The sequence below is a fragment of the Protopterus annectens genome, chromosome 16.part0, assembly GCF_019279795.1.
Source record: "Protopterus annectens isolate FY-2018-M chromosome 16.part0, PAN1.0, whole genome shotgun sequence".
Taxonomy (NCBI): domain Eukaryota; kingdom Metazoa; phylum Chordata; order Ceratodontiformes; family Protopteridae; genus Protopterus; species Protopterus annectens.
Genome location: NC_056750.1, coordinates 255,155,515 through 255,178,886, shown reverse-complemented (window position 1 = coordinate 255,178,886; position 23,372 = coordinate 255,155,515). Strand labels below are relative to the sequence as shown.

Sequence of the window (23,372 nt, the reverse complement as noted above, 5' to 3'; positions counted from 1 at the left end):
CATTGGAAGTTTAGCAGGGGGAGTACAGTGACTCAGAAATAGCTTTCCTTGTTACTTAGGTGAATGCTGTGGGGTTAATCTCTGTTTGTATGGCCTTTGGTGGAGACCAGCAGCCATATAAAAGGAGTGAGAGTAATAAATGAAAAGGTAAGGAGCAAGTGTCCAGTGCCCAGCATATAGAATGCACCAGTATGTATTGTCATTACTTCATATCTTCTCTCTCTCTACTTAGGGACACCACAACCAGTGCTGAATGATGGATTCCAGCCCTCTCCCATAACTGCCCATTGATTTTTCTCCTCAGGCTATAATAAATAAGTAACCATCTGGTTTCAACTTCAAGATGGTTTCAGGAGGCCCATGCAGGGAAGGATTACATCCAGGATCACTATCTAGGAGCAACAGAGGAACTGGAGAGAGAGCACAGAAGGGATTTAAGTGGAAAACAGGATACACCATAGCAGCTGGGAGAGACCTGGATCATGACAGTGGGACTAGAATAAGGACTGGAAAAAGAGGAAGAACAAGAAAGTTTGGGTCCAAAAGTCCCATCACAGGCAGAGAACTGCTCTAAGATATTGCTTGGTAATATTTTAAATATATAGATACATATATACATATGTAAACACACAAACGCAGTACACACACAGACATACACAGATACTGGGTAATATATTGCATTACATTTATTTGGAGAGATGCTGTGGCAAGCCAGTATGCAAATTCATAAAGGATCAATATGCTTTGTTTTTGATAAGGGCAACAGGAAAGCACTACTTCATGAATATTAACGAGCACATCATTTTGTGGATAGTAGTGAGAAGGTGGTATATCTTGCAGTGAGAGATCGAAAGCAAAATCACAATTCCCTCACTCGCTAGCAATTTGTTTCCAAGTAGTTAACAGTAAAAGGTGTGCTTCATCAGTCCTGGATTAATAATATGTAGTAGAAATCCAGTATGTTAGCAAACCCAAATGAAACCTAAAGTAAAATGCTGCCTTAACTCATTCCCTCCAGTACAGTTCTTTTGAGCGTGTACCTTTAATTCCCAGTGAGTATGGACTGAACCTTTAAAAGATTAAGTTTTCACCATACAATTCTAATAAATTCTCCTGACAGAGGTCAAATATCAATATAATTGTGTTTGTCATCATGTATTCTACAAGATAAAATATTCCTATAACTTTTATATAGCATGGTTTTGAATTATTAATGCAAATATGAACAAGCAATATTTGACTCCTAGAGGTGTAGTAGAAGGTAACTGCAGAAACACCTGGAGGTGCACTCGGCTGCAGTCCTGTCAGAAAAAAATTCCAGTACTCTGGTTAACCTTGAATGTCCTTTAACAATATCATTTGTACAGCTGAATGAATGCAAAGAACAACATTTGTGGATTGTATTAGTTTAAGTGCACAAAGGTGAGACAGAGAAAGCACTGCAATTTTTTATCAAGAGCAAATGGCTGGCAAAGTTACAGCAAAACTTATAGTACTGGGTGCACCTCAACTGCTACTGATGCTGGTCTTTGCAAGGTTAAATGCTGGATTCATTTAAGCACACAAAGTACAACATCCAAAGGCTGAATTAATTCATTAATACAAATGTGCACTACAGAAAGGAAGGTATTTTTATCAAGAGCAAAATGCTATGGTTTGCTTTCACAGGATCATTTTCCTTTAAATCACATAAAACCAGTTCACATTGACTACCCCATGATGCTGATCTTTGCATTGCTGAATGCTGCACTGATTCAGCTGTAAAGTCCAGCATCAGGGCCCATAAATACAGCATTCAGAGCCTGTATTAATAATACTACTTAAGCAAAAAAAATTATCACATGGAAGAAGCATATAGCATTATGGGCTTGATGTTTGTTTTTAAGTACTGTGCTCTGATACCTGATAATGAGGAGTAAAAGCCAAATATAGTCAAGAGAAATAATATACTTTAGTATTCAGATATTGTTTAGTGCAGTGTTTGCATGTATATGAGAACACTTATTAATGCAGTTCATTGTTTTAATACTAAAATGTTTTGTTTTTGTTTTTTTTGGGGTTTTTTTTGCAGAAAAACATGTTCAAGCAATGTACAATATTTCAAGAGCACACTTTTTGTTACCAGATAGTGAAAAGTAAAAGTCAAATACAGGTGAGAGCAGTATTTCACTTCATTTGATATGATTATAAATATAATTAAAGTGTTTGCATGTGGATGCTGCAGTATGGCCAAACACCTTGATTATATCATACTGTTAGTCTGTGAAAAACTCTGTAAACATGCCATTTGTTTATTAGTAAATAGTTAGGAAAGGTGTAAAATGTGTATAGAATGTGTAAAGCTGGTAAAAGTAACAGACTGTCCAGAAAGATTTCAAATGATTTTTGATAGAGAAGTGGAAAAGCTATCTTGTATGTTTATTGATTGGGGTTATCCCCCAGATGATTAATAAAGTTAAAAGGGAGGTTGCACTACAAAAGAATGATATGTTTATGCCTATTTTGGGAAGACTAGAGGATGACAAACTAGTAACTATGAATGACTTGAATGAACTGGGTTCAAACAATTTTCTAGGGCTATGGTATTGAGGTACAGCTCAAATTCCAAGGAAGCAAAAAATTATTATTGGTAAGAAATGGAATATTTTTAAAATGGAACCAAGACTACAAGAATGTGTGGGAAGCTTGCCCTCATTTATATATAAGAGAGGTTTTTACATCAAAAATATTCTCGAAAGCCGTGGGAGTTCTATTGTGCATGGCACATGGAAAACCCTGGGGTGTGCCATTATTGTAAATACATTTTAGAAGGTGATACTTGCCCTATAAAATATAAAGGAAGATATGTGAGGTCAATAGCTTATGTCAATTGTTGTACAAAAGGCATGGTGTACATTGCTATTTGTTGTGACTGTAAGAATTTTTATGCTAGTAAAACTGAACATTTTTTAAAAAAGAGGATGTATGAACACCTATATGACATTAAAAAGCAAGACACTAACAATGCACGTTACAAACATTCTTTCAGTTGTCTATTGAGTGGGGGGATTAAATATAAATTTGGTGTCAGCAACAGGGTTAATGTTTCACTGAGGGGTGGATGCTGGGAGACCCATTTGGAACATAAAGAACTGGTATGGCAGTTGAATTTGAATGCAACACAGAGGGCAGGCTTGGATGAACATATTTCAATCTGTTGTATATTAAAAAAGAAGGCTGCTCAATTGTAATATGGCATTAATGTTTAAAAATCTGTATTATAGGTTTTTAAAATGTATTCAATGTTGTATATTGATTTTTATATGATTATTTATAGTTAATTTATTAATTTGTCAATTTAATAACCTTGCTAATGGTGTTTAGATTTGATTGGTTTGTTTAAATTTATAAGGCTCTTTGGTCTTTACTGCACCCATACTCTGATGAAGTCCGTTGTTTTAGACAAAACCACTTAGCAAGGATGTTCCTTATTAACTCACAGTTTAATAAACAAGTTTTTTTGTCTTATGAGTTTTCATTTAAGTTATTTCCAGTAGTTTTATTTTGTATTCTTACCTCCTGGTCAGCACTCTTTTGGTTTTATTGGTTATTAGTCCATTTTCTAAGGATTGCTTTGTTGCTGTTTTTTTTTTTTTTTTTTTTTTTTTGAATATCAGTGTAAGTGACCACTTACACTGACAGCAGGCTGAGAGAAGGTCTTTTAGAATCTGGTTCCCATAGTAAGCCTGTTTATAGATAGGCCTTACAGCAAAGTAAGTCACTTATACTGGGAACAGGTATTTGGGAATACGGGCAGACTTACACCGGCAGTAACTCTTGGAATCTGGCCCATGCAGTCTTCACTCCTATACTTTTCACTTCATTTCACAATTATAACTCAGGCATTTTGATTCACAGGAAAAACCTTAGTAGAATCAGCATAACGTTTTAGTCTTTGCAACTTTGACAACTTAGTTCTATGCTACAAGTGTCAGTTCTGGTAAATAAGGCTTCAATATTCTTAGCAATCATAAAAGAGAACTAATACTTAGTACTCCTTAATATGCCTCACAGTACTCTTACTAGTTTAGATGCAGCTTTTGGCACAAAACACACAGTAATTAAACATCACCACAACTTCACCTTTTGTCACTTCCTTGCCTTTACTTCTTGACCAGGGTCTAAAAAATCCCATGTTTTGCAGTGAACTGTCTTTATTTCAGTTTATATCTTGTCGCTGAATTTAACAACAGGCCCAACAACTAGTTCTCTTCAGGCCCACTACAGACTTCTGTATTTACTTTTTGGTACTACTTAGCATTGGAGAATCCTTCTCCATATGGGATGTTCTCTCCCTCTTTCTTTTTTTTTCTCTCTCTCTCACTCTCTCTCTCTCTCTTTCTGTCTACTCAGCCTAGAGTTCACATACAGTGGGGATGCTGCCTTCACTCTAGGGACACTCCTCTGTGTCTCTTCTACTTTTAAAAGGAAGGTTGAGGAAGTGGCTTACATCTTCATTGGCTCTCCAGCTTACTTTCACCTCCTCCTCTATTCAGGGCATCCGTCAGGATCTAAAAGCCACTATGTTACATTAACCCCCCCTCCCCAGCTTACATGTCAGGGTCAGAGCAGAAGCACTAGCCAGCTGTCCTTCCCTGGCCAATGCACTGTACCACCAATAATATCTCTGTCAAGCAGATACAGAAAGCGTCTATGCCTTTAAGAAATTCCTGCCTCTTTTCTCTTGGGCTATCTTTTTTTTTTCTATAAACATCCTACACTGCTTCCTGGTCCAACATGACTCAACTGAACAATTAACATTAATTCTGTTTCCTTTCTTGGAAAATTCCCTCTTATTTTCTTTTTTGTCTCTGTCACTAGAGAAGTAATTTCACCACTATATAGCATTTTTTGATACCACCTGTTTTTCTGAATCCATCCTCCTTTTACCCTCAGTCACTGAAATTTTTTAAGAAGAAAGACTTGTCTCTTGTTGCAGATATACATACCTTCTTCTAGCATCACTTATTCCTTATATTAGTATCACTTGTCTTTCAGTCCTTTTCTCTATTGAGAGTGGATTTGGTAACAGCTTCCTTACTTTCTCTTTATCTCAGTTCCTTAGCTTTTTGGATTCTTGTAAGACAAACACACAATTTCTTAACACAGATGTCCTCTTTCCCTGCTAAACAGGGAGTCTTATCTTTGTTGACACTTGAAAGGTAAATGCATAATTTTCTTAGAGATGGCTCCTCTTTCCAGCTAAAAATATCACTGTATTATTTCTTAGCTCTGCAACAGGGCTCCTCCACCAATCTTTTATTCCATTTTCCACACTACCCAATACATTCTAGAAGCTCTCTTTCTTCAGCGTTAAATGCACTCAGCAGACTGTTAGGGATGGTATTATTTTGTACTATATAAATCCAGAAAAGGGCATCCCAGTGTTGTGGGACAAAAGAGAAAGGAATAGGAGAGTCCTAAGTAAAAGACTAGCTCTAGCAGAACTTTAGTAGAGTCTGGAAGCTGCTGTTAAAAATAGACAATTAGTCGGGCATAAAAATATTGGATGATAACTTTAAGAATCTATCAGAAAATATTAGAATAGAAAAAATTGAGACGAGAGAAACTAGAAAAGCTGTTTACAAAGGAGCATTGGTAGGACATATATATATATATATATATATATATATATATATATATATATATATATATATATATATGTATATATATATATATATATATATATATATATATATATATATATATATATATATATGAGTCCCCTTCGAATGGTTGACATTTCACAATGTTGACATTCATATGGCCAGCAACATTTGAAATGCCGACCATGGGGAAACAGAATCTCCCTACAGTGCGGAATAGGAAGATTTCCACTTCTGCACTGTAGTGCGATCTCGGAGTTGGTATATTTAAGTTCTGGGGACTGTAGGGGGGGCAAAGCCCCCCTGCTAGCAGCGTTAAGGTAAGTTTTTTTTTGTTTTTTTATGTTCTACTTGTATGGTCGACGTTTCAAATGTCGATCATATGGTCTCGGTGATATGAATTTCAACATTGTGAAATGTCTACCATATCAAGTAGACCCATATATATATATATATATATATATATATATATATATATATATATATATATATAAACATTATTTATTGATTGACTTACTTTTTTCACAGTTTGATAACCAGGTAAGTGAGCTAGTGTACTGACCCTTTTCCGTCACAATCTGGGTACAAACATACACAAAATATTTTCAATGTGATTAAAGAATATCTTATAACAATATCACAAAATGTATACATGTGTTGCAAGTATCTTATCAGTATATTTACATAAATGAAGAAAACACACGGACCACTACTCAGGAGACCATATAAAACTGTTTAGTCAGATAAAACAGAAGCAGAACAAGCACTTTCAGGTTTCCCCTTCATCAGGTTCACATAAAACTATAAAAACACAAATTATATAGTAGTGTCAGACCAATCAAGAACTAATCAAGTACTAGGTCTCCGCCCCTTCAAAATAGGTTTAATGGGAAACACATAATTGAGGCCAGGTGATTTAGCTATCCAGTTAGACTCTACAGTCTTAGTCCTGTTCCCTATGTCTCCACCTCTTATTGAACCTGATGAAGGGGAAACAAGAAACCGCTTGTTCTGCTTCTGTTTTATCTGATTAAATGATTTTATATGGTCTTTTGGAGTAGTGATCCACATGTTTTCTTCATTTATCATTTTTATACTACATTACTGTGAACCTTTAGCCCTTTTTGGCCTCCTTTTTAATATTTGTTCAGATTTTGTCTTGGAGCCTAAAGGATCCATGGCTGGAGCTGATATGAATGACCTGGAATTGGATTATACTCACATTACACTGGTGGCTAAATCCCTAAAAGAGAGGGGTAAGAGACTTCCCTGTTTTGACTTGAACCCACTTAGCCTGAAGCTAACTGAGACTGTTGCCAATGAAATACCATCACTGGACTCTGATAAAGAGCTATTTGATACCTTGTTCAAAGACCTGGAAAATGTCCTTTATAAACTGAAGTGTTTACAGTGGCAGCAAATGCATTTGGAGGCATGCTTACATTTCCAGATAATACCTAGGGGCCTCCATGTTCTCTGCATGCCAACCTATGGAAATGTGTTTTCTGATCTACTGGAGAATCAATATAGATACTAGCTTCAGGACAAATTGCAGCAGATTAAGAGCAGAAAGCTGAACCGTGATTATGCAGATTTTAAGAATAGTAACATTTTCATTTGGGCATGGTGCAGTTCTGATAGAATTACTGATGATACCATATGCAGGAATGATTCTACAGAACTTAAATGCATTATTCCACACACCAACAGCAAAAAGAACAATTTTGAAGTTATTGATGAGATTCATAATTCTCATGCAGACAGCAATCCCAAAGCTGATGGACTAACTCAACTGGGCAATGAACGTATGCTTGTATCTGACAGGACAGCAGCATTAATTCCATCTGTACATCAAAGGAATGGTGCCATAGCTACAGATGAGTCATTGGTCAGATTCACATGTTGAATGACATCAAGAAACCAACAGTATGTCCGTTACAGCAAAAAGGAATGAGCCTACTACTAATATAGCTATGAAACAGCGTAGTTTTGATAATTTGAATAGGAATACTATTAGCCATTATTTGTTAGGAGCCAGACCTAAGGAGCCTACATCTGACAAAATGTTTTTTTTACAAACTGCATGCACCCATGAAACTGAAGGCTCTGAACAAATGAGACCAGTTCATGAGTCGAGGGAGAAAACGAAGGAAAACCTCGCTCTAGTGAGTAGCCTGCAAGAGAACTGTTTAGTGTAAAATATTTCCTCCTATGTACTGTCAAATATTCAGCTAAAAGTATTAAACAAGGGTTTGGGTTTTATTCCATCTATGCCAGCAATATTACATGAAACTGTCATAGACCTTAAGTTATTTGGGCAAAATTTAGCTTTGAAACATGTTTTTGGGAATCGAATAAGTGAAACAAGTCCACGTTTCCGTAAACCCAGCACTTTCATCCCTATTACACATCCAGTCATTGAAACGTTTATAAGGCCTGTGAGGCAGATCTTGTTAAAATTATGAGAGTGTAAGTGTTGTGTTTTTTATAACTTGTCTTTTGATGAAAGATGTGCTCTCAGGGATTTAATGACCAACAGTAGGATTATTATTATGTCTGCTGACAAAGGGGGAGCGATTACCATCATGGATGCTGATACTTATATCAGTAAAATGAGAGAAATGCTTTCAGCCTCCTCTACGTATGAGTTGATAAACAAACAAGAATGCAATGCTATTATATCTTGTATTAACATAGACTTGATTAGACTTCTATTATGTTACAAGACTGAGAAAGATCGATATGAATATCTTCATGTTGAGCATCCTTGTATTCCTGTAATTAAAGGTCTCCCCAAAATACATAAAAGTATGGTAGACCCACCGCTTAGGCCCATCATATCGGGAAGAAGTTGGGCCACGGAGCCTTTATCTGTATGGGTTGAAACGCAACTTAAACCTTTGTTACATAAAGCCCCTGCTGTTCTTAAGGACTCAGCACATTTTCTAGAAAGGCTAGGTGAAATCAGAAGTTCTACAAAAACTGGACATTTTTTTGTGACGTTAGACATTAGTGGCCTATTTACAGTTATTTCTAATAGCTACAGCTTGGATTCTCTTAATTATTTTTTAGATAATTATAGTGAATACAATGTTGTCATGAAAGATTTAATTTGTTTGTTCATGCGTTTTGTTTTGGAAAACAATGTTTTCTTGTTTGGAGACAAATTTAATCTGCAGCACAAGGGTGTCACTATGGGGACCCCTTGTGCTAATACTTATGGTAACTTAACTTTAGCATATTAGGAAGAGAAACTTGTTTTTAGTGATGCCAGTGTATGGAAACAGTCACTTTTATTCCATGCTAGATTTGTAGATGACTTGTTTTTGATTTGGACAGGCACAAGAGAAGATCTGGATATGTTTATGTTTTACATGAATAACACAACTGACTTTTTAAAGTTTACTATGAATGTCTCGGTCAACATGATTGACTTTTTAGACATTACATTGACTATGGATTATATAGGTGAAATTGGGACTTCCATTCATAGGAAGTCATGTTGGAAGAACCATTATTTGTCTTGTAATAGTATGCACGCTAAGCGTGTCTTTAAGAATATAGTAAAAGGCAGGTTCTAAGAGCCTCAAGACTATGTACAAATGACAATGATTTTAACAGTGAGCTAGGATTATTACAATCTAGAATGGAGTTTGTAGGTTACAAATCACATGAAATAGACAGCTCCTTCAAGGAGGTGGTTAGTCAAAGGAACACAAGAGGGAAGCCTTTCTTATACAGAGAGCCTGGCAGTACCATCGTTCCAGTAATCTTAACTCAGGTCCTTTATGTATCTCCCTGAAGTATAGCAGTGATATTGGTTCCATCTCCAATGTGATCAATGACAACTGGAAAATCCTACTGACTGATGATAGTCTAAAAGGTATATTGGGAACAAACCATCGTTTGTGTTTAAGAATAATTTAAACTTGAGGAGGAGATTATGTAAAGGAATTCCCATGGCACATAACACCATTTCTTCTAGAGTTGGTATGTTTCCTTGCAGGCGTTGCAAGGCTTGCTCATTCATTAGGAAGGGCAACAGATTTGTCCATCCCATAACGAACAAGATATACTCTCCCTGCTTATATGCTGATTGCACTACTACAATGTAGTTTACTTAGCCCAGTGTGAACATTCTTGTTCATTCTATGTGAGTAAGATGAATAGGTTATTAAAAGATCGTATATTACAACATGCCAGGGATATTAGAATAGGTGCTAAGCATAACTCTTTAGCACAGCATGTTGCTATGTATAATACTCATACATTTTCTTTTATGGTCCTGCATATCATACCCACCACAATAAGAGGGCTGCGGTGGTGGTGCTGCGGTAGCGTTGTTGCCTCACAGTAAGACTTTGTCCTGTTCAATTCTCAGCTAGAGCGTCTTCTGTGTGGAGACATGCGTGAATGGGCGTACCTTCGTTGAAGGTTGTGCACCAGGGCTGGCAACTGGGCACGTAAAAATCTACTGCCAATCATTAGTGGACCAGAGTTCTGCTGTGGCGACCCCTAACCGGGAAAAGCCAAAAGACACAACAACAACAACATAATGAACAGGACTGAGACTGTGGCATCTAACTGAATAGCTGAATTTCTGCCAGATAAATCACCTGGCCTCAATTGTGTGCTTCCCATTAAACCTATTTTGAAGGGGCGGAGACCTAGTTCTTGATTGGTCTGACATTACTATTTAATGTGTTTTTATAGTTTTATGTGAACCTGATGAAGGGGAAACCCGAAAGCACTTGTTCTGCTTCTGTTTTATCTGATTAAACAGTTTCATATGGTCTTTGGAGTGTTGGTCCACGTGTTTTCTTCATTTATCATTTTTATACTATGATCCTTTCTGGCCTCTTTTTTATCATTTGTTCAGTGTATTTACATAATGGTAGTTTTGTTTGGAACACTACACATATATGCGTAGTCTGATCACAGCATGTCACTGACACCACCTTTTTCATGAAGACTGCGGTCTTCGTTAAACACCTCTGCTTGTATCTTGTCATCTCTTCCCTCTTTCCTTCCTTCATTCTTTCTTTCAAGCCTTCATTTCTTCCTTCTTTCTGTTATGTACATAAGGCAAGCTATGTTTCTCACCTTGATCCTCTCTGCCAGCTCCTTTTGACTTGTATCCTTCCAGCCCTTACATTCTTTATTACCTTCTTGTACTGTGCCTCCCCTGCCTCCCAGCCCTTTCGCTTCCATGCTCATATAGCATTTCTTTTGCCCTAATTGCTAGTCTCCCTTTCTGTATAGCCACATTGACCTATATTTTTCTGCCTATTTGCATACTCCAAAAACCCTTGCCCATAACGCTACATACAAACTTCCAAACACTTTATTTGACTCCAGTCCCTTAGGTCAAGTATGACCCCTCCTCAGCTCAGCTCAGCATAATCCTCCCAGAGATGTCCCATAGCATTGCCTTTGCTCTTCATTTCTTACCTTTCAGTCCATTCTAAACAACACAGTGGGTTGCTCACTGTTGACTAACAGTGTCTTAACTTTGACATCTCTGTGCCCCTTCACTTTGGTTAAGATCACATCCACAAGTCTGTCACTTTGGATACAGTTGCACACCAGCTGGATGAATCCATTATGGCCTGTGGCCTCAGTAGTCTGTCTCTACCCTGGGGCTCAAGATCAGCCTGTCTGCTGCCAATGGATTCAGATTCCCCATATGTATAGTATTCCTCCTGCTCTTGCCAGAGTCATTTATTCTCTCCTCCCTGAATATCGTTTGAGACTAACCAGAAGTCTCCCCTACTTCCTTTTCCTTAGCCATAAGAATATATACACTATTCAGACCCTAACTGCTCTCTCATCTGCTACATGGGGTGGACATCATCCTCTTCTCAAACCTCAATTTTTAGTGCACTTCCTTATAACCTCCCCTTCCATTCCAACCCCCCCCCCCGCGTCATTCCTAAATAATCTTTAGTCAAGCATCTTATGTTCCACCCTCTTGTTTCTGTGATACAAGCAATGCAAGCAATGTCTACCCTCTCCTCCTGCATAATTTCTTGCAGTCTTCACACATTCTTTCCTGGACTCCCCTCACTGCATATAATTCTACAAGCCTTGTTCTGAATTCCTGTGTTATGTGTCCACTTTTTCTCCATCTGCCTAGCACCTGAATTCCTACCTGTCCCTCCGTCCATAATATCCTTTCCCTTTTGTCTTAGTTTAAAGGTATGCTTTTGGACAACTGCCTTATCCTTCCAGCTTTGAACATTATCTTCACTAATGGAATAAGGTAAAACCAGTACCTGACTCAGAGCTGGCTCCCTTCCCAGGCTTCTCCTGTCCTCCTACTTGTCCCAAGCCCTTATCCTTTGTCTGCTGCCATAGCAGGTCATTGCACTCCCTAAGCTTCCTCTTCCTCAGTACATTGGCTGCTGTTATAAGAATACTACCTCCAGCTCCTTTTATTGGCATTACCCTGCTTGCTACAACTTTAACTGTTTCATCTAACAGGTCGTTGGTGACAATGTAAACCCCCATGTCCATTCCTGATCACTTTCTTCAAAATCTCACCAAACTCAAGACTAGTTTCACTGTCACATTTGCCAAAGCAGCTAATTTCCTTTGTGACTGACTCTCCAGTTGTTTACTGCCTCTTGCCTTACTTCTTGTCGTATATCACTACCTCTCCTACCTGCTACGGCCTCTCTAAATGCACCACCTGAGACTTCCTCACTCTCTCTGCAAACTGCTTCCTTCCCTGTGCAGTGAATACACCTCACCTGTGTTTCATACCTCCTTTTCATTTCATACAAGCCCTCCCCACTGTTATGCTCTTGCAGTTCTCCTCTTATTATTTTATAACTGCCCCTTTGTTTTGCTGAACCTCAATCTTCTCCTCTCTGAATCTCCTTTGCTGACAGCAATAAAATGAAAAGTGAATTCTCATGGAGAGGAAGTTTGGGGTCAAGCTGATGATGACCAAGTATTTCAAAAAGTATATAAATGAATAAGATACCTGTTTTGAATCCCCAAATCATTCCCAGCTGTTTCTGTAAGAGAAGGGTTTGTATTAATAATAGAACAAGTATTAAAATACATTAGGATGCTATCAAACTGATTACAACTGGATAAAATAACAGGGTAACTTAAAAAAGAATTTTAAAGTAGATAGTGATAGACAAGGAACAGTAGGTAGGAAAATATTTTCAGTCAGCAGTTCAAAAAGTAGTTGATACATACCTGAAAAGATACAGGTTTAGTTTATTCAAAGAATCATTTAAAACGACATTATACCATATGAAACATATTTACTATATTTAACAAGGGGAGTTAAGAAGACATGGGAAGGAAGAAACATGGAAGTAATCAAAAAAGTAACTATCCCTGGTTATTTGCTAGTAAAATAACAGAAATGATGTGCCAGTTAGTCAAAATAGGAAAGTTCTGAGAGCTTACATAAAACACAAATTTGAAATCTATGAAAGTAATATATTAGAAAAAATATAAAAGTGAGAAATTGTTCCTCCTTATCAATAATATAGTATGAAGTTAAAGGAGGATCTTAAGCAGGTTTTAATGAACTGCAAACTCTACAGGGGAGATCAAAGTACCCAATTCAATCATATTTTATGACCTAGTTCCTTGAATTATTTAAAAAATGATGAAAAGCTTTCTGTGACAGTCCTTAGCAGAAGTGATAACTCATAGTATAAGAACTAACAAAAGTGTTTACAAGATTCACTGACTAAGAAAAAGGAATTAAGATATGATGAATATATGGGGCAAGAAGCCACAAAGCATAATAGATTTCAGAGAAAGAATTTATTATTAATGTGTGTAAGCTAAGTAAAAAAAGAGTTAAATGCACTAAAATAATAACCTGGCTTTAAATGTCTAATTCTGAAATTATGAATTTAAAACAAGAATTGAGGGACTCTGGCATGTAGAAGTTATATCACATAAAATTCATTAAATGTTAAGCATTTGAACTGAATTTGTGAATTCATATTTGGATTTGTAAATGGATTTTAACTGAAATGGCCTCTGACTTGGGTCTTCCTTCTTGCCATCTCCTTCTGTTAAACCCGGTTCTGCTTTGTCTTCATAACTGGCACAATTTTCTCATTCTCTTTTCCTTTCTGTAATCGCCTAGTCAGAGTTCTGCCTGAAATTCTGTTCCTGTCCCATACCTGCCACCCCTGGTCTGGTTCCTACCTCCTTTCTGTGCTTGTCTCTCACTTGTCTCACCTTTTCACCCTGCACATCTGTTACATTTCACCTTGCTCTCCATCCAAATGCCTTAGCTCAGGTTCAGCTCCTAGCCTTTGGAGTGCTATCATTTTCATTCACACCACAGTTCATTAGATCCCACCCAAACCCCACAAGTCTGGCAAACACAGTGTTAATATGCAGCTTTGCAATGTACCGACCTGTTCCTCTTTCTTCTCATTCAACATCTTATCCCTGGTACTATGTGCTTCCCAGTCTATAGCCTGTTTATATATAGTGTGTGTGTGTGTGTGTGTGTGTGTGCATGTGTGTGTATAATATGGGTTGCTACACCTTTTTTGGACACACTGCCAAATGTCCCAGCACATTCACTTAGAACCGGATAGACTCTTGTGGTATACTTTAACTCTTTTAGCTGTACCTGAATAAGGTCAACAAAATGTAGGGCTTCTCATGTCTTGAATGAGCTGAGGTGTCATTCACAAGGTTGTGATAGAATCTGAGATGACTCTGGTCAGCACAAAATTCACATTTAGTATCATGACCCTTTTCATACCTGCAAGGCTGCGATGGACATTTTTATGAAAGCTTAGCTAGTGAATATTATAACTTAAAAGAGTTAAGAAATACCCTTTACCTGGTATAAGCTTGTAATACATCTTTAATAGTAAACTGTACTTCAAAATAACTACTATTGCTGTATATGTTAAAAAAACAATATCAGCCCAGTGGGTGCCGGTGTAAGCAGGTAGTAGGCATGCAGAAGGTAGGGCATGACAATCAATAAGATTTAATTAATATAAAAAGCAGGCAAATCAAGAACCAGCAGCTTTACGAACAAAGCAAGGACCATGTGGGAATACTAGGAGAACTGCTCTAGGTGCAGGTTTAGACTGAAAATGAACCATAACATCCTGAGTCTGTGGATTCCCTAATTCTACAGACAAGCTTCACTGCTTGTCACCCTAAATTTGCAAGTAATTATCAGACATGGAATTTATACCCAAGCTGCTTTAAAAACAGCACAAGAAATGTACAGTTTGCTTTTCCAAATTAACCATTTAAAGCATAAACATATATGAAATCGAAATGCACTGCCATTACATTCATTAGTTTACACACTCAGTCAGTAAGATAACTACCACATGTCTATCTTCAGAATGTGCACAGTGGACTTTATCTGTTGTTGAGAGAAAAGTTATGAAAAGCAACTGTCAAAGTATGACTGCTACCAGTGACCAATGGCAATCAGACAATCAGAGCCGGGGGATCCTTTTATGAGTGGAAGAGATGGGATGTCACTGCATCATATGCAATGGCATACTCCTCCCCCTCAACAAAATGGAAGAAAACTGAGCACTGAGTAGATGAACAATGTTATGGCCACCTCGATGAGATAGTACTACTACAGGGTCCATTGATGCACTGCTGTGACAGTTCCTGTAGCCACAGTCAGTCACAGGTTCCTACACTACAAGTCACACATTACAGTCACAGCATCCTATAGCATAGTCAAAGGGTCCTATGGTCACAGTCAGTGATACACTGCACTCTGTCCCTGAAGCCACAGTCAATGATACACTACGGTTTCATGATCCTGTGATGGCAGCCACTGATACAGTACAGTTTCAGGGTCCCATAGCCAGAGTCACTGATACACAGCCATCTCAGGCTGTCAGTGCCATAGGTAATAATGCATTACTGCCAGGGTCCTGTGATGACAGTCAGTAATACACTACTGTCAGAGAGTTCCACATCTGCAGTCAGTGGTACACCGCTACCACAGTGCCCCGTGATCACAGTCAGTGATACATTACTGCCACAGGGTTCCACAGCCACAGTCAGTGGTACACAGGTACTACAGTGCCCCATGGTCACATTCAGGGAGACACTACTACTTACAAGGTTCCACACTACAGTCAGTGGTACTCTACTACCACAGGGTCCCATGGTGACTGTTAGTGATGTACTATCACTACCTGAGTCAGTATATGCCCGATGGTTTCTTAGGCACTATTTTGACAGGTGAAGGAGATATTATTTCTTACCACAACAAGCATAACTACATCTTTTGGTAATCTATCCAATAATACAGCCCATATTATAATTACAATAACTCAATAGAGAGTATACCTTTATTCAGATTAATAAACAGCTGGATGCCATGAAAGGGCACTCATAATGCCCCCGGGCATTGACTAATCACCTTTCAATACACGTTCTGTTGAATGATATAGTTTATTTCTTGCAGATATGCATCCCCTATACATGTAATAAGATATATATTTATTACTTCCTGTAATCAGACTAATATAGTTTATTGTATGTATACAGTGAATTAACTTTAAAGTAAAACCACAGATTATTTTAATTTTATAACAGCATCTAATTCAATTAATTTATTTCTATATGCTTGTTAGAGATATGGCAATGTAAGCAAAATAAATGAACATGTGATAGGTAAGCTGTATGAAATTCATTTTAATACAAAATAAAGATAAATGCATTTTCATACTTCATTACACTGACATGCATACCTTATACATTTGAGATATATCTTCAGTTATAAAATTTTAAAAGAATTGAGTGAACAAATGTAAACATCACCCTCTCTTCATGCTTATTTGTTTTTTATTTATAATTAGGCAATTAACTGCTTTTGATCAAAGCTTATGCATCAGTTTAGATACATATCTAATATAATAACACTCAATCAGTTATTCAGAGTTCAATTTACCCATTTAAATGGAGTTTTCCTTTCCCATCAGATAGTGACGGGTATTTCTTCCAGGCTTCAGTAAAATAATATAACACTTTGGAGAAAATATACAGAAAAGTATACCCGCTGTAGAACACAGGATTGCAAATATTTCCACAGCTACCATGGCCTTTCCTTTTGTGCTTAGGTACGCAGGGATAAAAGACAGCCACACACTGGCAAAAACCAGCATACTAAATGTGATAAACTTAGCTTCATTAAAGCTGTCCGGAAGTTTCCTGGCAAAGAATGCCAGGATGAGGCTGATGCTTCCCAAAATCCCAAGGTACCCCAATATGAACCAGAAACTTACTGCTGACCCTTCATTACACTGAATAAGGATTTTTCCTTCTTCTACTGTCCTGTTCCATTCACTGAAAGGAGGAAAGGTTCTCACCCAAAACATGCAAATCAAAACCTGGAGTGAAGAACAGATGGTCACAACTGAATATGGTACCCTGGATCCCACCCACCTCTTCAAACTGCTACCAGGCTTTGTGGCTCTGAATGCAATTATAACAATAAATGTCTTTGCAAGGATAGAAGATAGACATAAGGAGAACACAATTCCAAATGCTGCCTGGCGGAGCATGCAGCTCAGAGTTTGAGGCTGACCAACAAACAGAAGGGAACACAAAAAGCACATCAATAACGAAAGAAGCAGTAAGTAACTGAGTTCACGATTGTTAGCTTTAACTATTGGTGTTTCACGGAAGTGGAGGAATGTTCCAATCACTGAAACAGTAACCAGTGAAAATAATATAGCGAAGGCAGTCAGTGCCGTGCCCAAAGGCTCTTCATATGACAAGAACTCAGTGATTTTTGGCACACATTTCTCATGGGCAGCATCCGACCAGTAATCTTCAGGACAAGATATGCAGTTTGTAGCATCTACATGAAGAAAGAACATTCCTGTCAAAAAGTAACCTAGATTAACAAAATGTACATAATTTACCCTGTTTTAATGTGCTGCCTATGTGCAACATTGCATGATTATAGTGCCAAATGTTATATTTATAAGAATTTGTATTGATATTTGTTGTTATAGTTACTCTCCCATCATAGCTTACAATGAGCTGCTTCCACATGTATTCTAGCTAACAGTTGCACAAGGCCTGATGGATGCAGAAATGCTTTAATCACCAGCATCCCTAACAGTGTGACATAGTGACATAGCTTTATAATTACGTTACAATGTAGTTTAGTAAGGATCACACTTCATAGTGCAAATTTATATCATTACTTACATCTCAGGCTGTACTAAACTGCCTTATATTCTCCAATAACTAAACAATGCGAGAGAGTGTGTGTGTGTGTGTGTGTGTGTGTGTGTGTGTGTGTGTGTGTGTGTGTGTGTGTGTGTGTGTGTGTGTGCGTGTAACATACATGAAGTACAGACATGTTTTTTCTGCTATGCAGCTGTGAGTCTATTTGCTGTTGATGAAGCACTGCACATATTCAAAGCCATCATCCACTTATTTACTAAAATGAATGATATTTGTATGGCTCTGGTGTGAGTACTAGTATGTCAACGAAACACCCTTTGTATCATATTCTCATCACAAGTCTTTCATTTTATTTTGGAAAAGACACTTTATGCCCCTGTTCTGCATTTCATTTTACACACGTAAGTCGAAGTGAAACTTTGGAAGTGTTGGGTTATAATTATGCCTGTACAGCTATGGTCAAGAAAAGCCAATATCTTCAACCATTCGCCAGGGAAACATAATAATCTGACACTCCAGGGAATGTGCTTTACATTACTAATTTATTAAAAAATGTTAAGACATGTCAGTAAATTAGCTTTCTCTGTCATAAATAATAGCATTCAGTGCAACTGTATTATTTATGTGAAGTTGAAAATGCCTGTGATAATGTACGAGCTCATAAAATGGTGGACTGAAAAATGAAAAAATATATTGTTAACAGCTGTACTCATTGTGAAACTCAATGAAAATATTCAAATACTGAAGAATAAAAATCAGTGTTTGAAATATTGAGGTCCAAGAATTAATGTAAGGAGATCATTGAGGTTTGGTGTGAGAGCACTTCCTGCTTACATATGTAAACAAATAACTCTAGCTTCTGAGCATCTCTACACTAGAAAAGTAAGAATTGTGTTGCATTTGATTAATCTCCGTGTTATTGTAAAAGTGAATTATTTAAAGTAAATTATTTGGCTTTTTCTAAGAAAATATTTTATTACTTTAGATAATTCAGCTTTGTTAAAACTAGTTCTAGGTCTCAGGATCAAAGACAGCTTCAGTGACGGTGTGGCTTGTGCTTTACAGGCCTGGGTGCCTAGTTTGTACTTTTCTCCAATATTCTATCTTTTTTGCAATTGTGATTTTAAACAGCCAGCGTTATTGTTCTGTCCCTTATAGTAATCAGATTATCAATGCCCTTCCCTCTCCTCATTCATTGCTATTGTCAGTGGAATAAGCTATTTAAGTACTTCTTCCCTCCCACTGTTTTCCATAGATCCATAATACTGAGTGTCCACACAACCAATCAGTATTGCTTGAGTAAGCTCCTACACTACAAATTCTCTCTGGAAACTTCTATTCTCATCTCATCTGCTTGACTGCTGAGAACTAACTTTTTTCTATATATTTTACTGCATTTTCTATCAACACTTGCTGTCATCTGTTCATTTACGCAGGTGTTTTGTTGTTTACTGATTTATTGCCTATTTTCATGAAAAGGTTGTTTGCTCTTCTCTTTAACTTAATTGGTGCTACAGTCTTCCGTCTTGAGTCTCAGTGGCGTAAATGTTGGGCTTATAGCAAATTCTGTGCATTTTTATATTGTGGGCTAGCTTTTAGAGGAAATATCCACTTTTTAAAGATCATGTGCAGCAAAAAAGGCTTAACTGGCCAAGTTGTTACTTCAGTGCTGCCTTTGTGCATACACCGATGGAAACTAATTAAAAACATGCCAATCCATGAGTAAGCGATTTAATCCCCTTATTTACACTGACTGGATGGATGCTTGCATTAACCTATGTCATAACACTTAGCATTGTGATGATGTAAGGTTGGAATAGGTGCCTTCAGATGCCGATACCGTACTGTCATTGATGCTTGTACCCTTACAAATGTGAAACATTATACAAGCAAAGACAAACACCACACACTTGTACTAGTCTAATATTTAATGAATGCAACTATAGTCATTAAATATCAGTACTGTTTGCATTTGATTTGTCTGTATAATGGGCATAGTGGGAGCTAGCGTTATAAGTGAACTACTACCCCTTACTGGCAACAAGCAAAGTCACAAACATAGAATAAAGAATAACGATAAATATGACACTCCCTTTCCCATATTATTTGCTATTTTTTAGGTAATGGGTATGTCACCAACTTTTTTCATCAATTAAGTTTATTAAAGTGAAAGTGTACTAAGCGGAAGCAAGACTTCAAACTCCCACCCCCAGATGGACATCAGTAAGGTAAGCTTGTAAGCCCAGCACTGCTACACAGCTGGAAGGGGGACAGTACTGGCTGTGATGGCGTGTTTCCTGCAAGTCTTATTTTTCACATAAAATCATGAAGTTTATCTGAAAAATAGGAGTAGAACCACTACTAGCCACCAGTGATCTTTTCATCTGCAATAAAATGGAATGTAAGAGCTGCATTCATTTTGACGAAATGCACATGTTCTGCAACAGTAACTAACTGGCCAAGAGTCTATCATCTTGATGTTTAATACAGCAGTAGCAGTATTTGGGTTCTTCTCAAAGGGTTCTGCCTCCATTAGTCCCATATCTCATCAACTGTGTCGAATTGCTGTTTTATATATATAATTATTTATTTATTGTATTTATCTGCATTTTAAGACTGTAAAGTACATTTGTTTTCCAGTGTAGTTCCTGCTGGATTAATTGCTTGAAAATAGCTATAAAAGTGTTATTTTCACTACTTCTTGAATTGGTTTCTGTCAGCTGTTTAACATTTAGGTATCCTTTGTGAGTTTTTACTTGGGATTACCCATATGGTGGCAGTAGGAGATAGCCTGGCCTGTTTAAGTTGGGAAATACACAGGAAAGCTTAAAGTGAGGCTGTTTTATTGCCCAGAGGGCTAGTGATGCTTAGGAGGGCCTTATATACATGCAGTCACTTAGAAACAAAATTTTCCATATAAAACAACCTCTGAAACTGTACCCAGAAACTCAGTTGTACAAAGAGCAATTAGTTTGTAAACTGAGGAGCACTGATCCATGAATATATTCCTACATAGCCTAGTTTTTGCTTCTAACCTGAAAAGCACCCAGGCTAGCCCGCTATTAATCCCTCTTATATCACACCCTTATAGTTAACCTAGAAGGACCTGACAACATATATAGGCACTCTTCCAATTTCTCTGTCGTCAGTCTGGTGGCTATGAGCATCCTGAGACAATAATAACTGTCTTGCGTTCACTGACAACCAACTAACTATCGTTAGAGAAACAGATACAATATGTGAGAGATGTAATTACACAGTGTCACTAGAGGCAAGAGTCTCACATACAAACACTCAAAATAATCAGGTTGTCAGTAACACACACACACTCTCTATATCGATCATGCATAGTATGCACCCAACACATAGACCAACTTATGCTGAGGCAAAAAAAACAATCCTCCTAAACCCCAAAGACCTCCCAGACACTCAACCCACATCAGTTATCCTCAGCAAACCCAAAAGCATTCTATTGAAACAACACCCAACATCACACATACAACCACATCCCATGGAGTGTTAACTACAAATGCCCAGTACTCTAGCTGTGTGAGTCTCCATTTTGAGACCTGCAGATATCCTGCTAACCAGGCTAAGCAAGGAGAAAATCATGGTCAGTTGCCTGTCACGGGCAGGATCTGCCAAGTCACTCAGGTCATTGAATCCCAAATACCAGTTTGAGTCAGTCATAGTTCATGTGGGTGTAAATCACTTGAGATGTACCTCCCCAGACTATATGAAGAAAGACACTATGGAGCTCTTACGCCATATGTCCCAGGCTGGGATGAACCTAGCACTGTACAGCATGATGATGTCACTATAAGAACAGAAGATGACTGACTTTAATAATTGGTTTAGCATTTTGTGTCAATCAAAGGGATAAAATAATGGTTTTCACCTGTCCCAACTAAGCTTTCGAATATTGATTAAAACATTGTCCTCCAATACCAAGCTGGCAACCTTCCAGCTTAGCAAAATAAACACAAGGCAATCTAAAGGTGTTAGGAGCCTAAACAGGAAACTCCACTCCCTCCAAGCTCTCCTCACCTTGGAGAATGCACACATCTGTGCAGTTACCGAGACATAGTTTAAAGCTGCAGAGGGCACTCCAGCAGTGCAGGGATACAATGCCTTCCACATATTTAGACTAGATACTGCATAGGCAGTGATTAAAGGTGGCAGTGTCTTGATCTGCATCCAAAAATGAACATACTTCAAGGATGGTCAAAGAGGATAATGCGTTTGAGCTTCTTCATGTCTTAATTACACCCTCTGTGACCCACAAAACCCACAGCTCATACTTACCTACTGGAGACACTCACCTTTCTATCCAATGCCTTAGTCATTGGGGACTTTAACTGCCTGTCTATAAACTGGGAATCTTACATGACCCAAACATGCAGTCACACAGATTCCTGGACTTTGTAAACACAAACACCCTGGACTAGTTAGTTCATATATCCACTGGAGTGCAAACATACTGGATCTGGTACTCACAAAAATGGGAGAACGTTGACACCCCCCCCCCCCCACCCACCCATGTAGTTTTCTCTGGTAAGGTCAGACCAATAAGCTGTGCCCTTTGAAATAAAAATGAATGCTGTGATCCCAACAAATCCTGTAATAGTTTAGAACTACTCTAAGGCAAACTACAAATTATTATGTATATACCGGACAAAATTTCAATCCCCTAAAAACCTGGAAAGCACAGTTGCCTATACAGAATTGTACACAAAAACACTGTAAAAACATGTTAATAGATGCACAGTGACAGCCATGCCTACCAGAAACAAGTCTAAAACAAAGACAAAAAAACTACCCTGGTGGAATCCAAACATAAATAGACTGTACAACAAAAGAAAAAAGTCATGGATAAATTCAGGAGAAATACTATGCCCAGAAAGATAAAAAACTTTCTCAGCATGCCAAACAAACAACTAAGAGGGAAAATTAAGTCTACCAAAGCCAATTATGAAGTAAATATAGCTTCCCAAGCCAAGAACAACCACATGGCTCATTGTTAATGGAGCAACTTACAGAGAACCAGAAGATATGGCAAATCTGCTGGCTGACAAATTCAGCTCCAATTTTACCTCCTCCTAACCTCTCCAAGTAATACCATCAAACATAACCCCTTCATCTATGAATGGGCTCTCTAAGGTTAAGAGCACCGCATTGATGGACCCCAGTAATATCCCAGAATGCCTTCTAAATAGCATGAAGCATGACCTATCTGGACCTCTGCAATCACCAATTAACCATAGCCTTCAGATGGGCTTTGTGCTACATGAATGGAGGACTGCTATAGTCATCCCTCTGCACAAGAGTAGTCCATCAATGTACCCTGGAATCTACAAACCCATTAAGTCTTATTGGTCTCATATGCAAAGCCATGGAAAGAATTACCATGGATATCATTAATAATGACTTAGGAAATCTTTAGAAACTGTATCCAACCCAGTCTGACTTTATCAAAGGCAGATCATGTCTACTAAACCTGATGGATTTCTCTGAAAAAGTCACTAAGACATTGGATGAGGG

At 37.8% G+C, this 23,372-nt stretch overlaps 1 protein-coding gene across 1 annotated transcript in view; it reads right to left on the bottom strand.

Annotated features, from left to right (window-relative positions):
- Positions 1–16,466: 16,466 nt before the first annotated feature.
- Positions 16,467–23,372, bottom strand: part of LOC122790396 (extracellular calcium-sensing receptor-like) — a 138,222-nt gene continuing 131,316 nt past the window's right edge. The window contains exon 5 of the mRNA XM_044057917.1: positions 16,467–17,496. Coding sequence (XP_043913852.1) covers positions 16,589–17,496 — 908 coding nt within the window. The 3' untranslated portion in view covers positions 16,467–16,588. The remainder of the gene's footprint in view (positions 17,497–23,372) is intronic.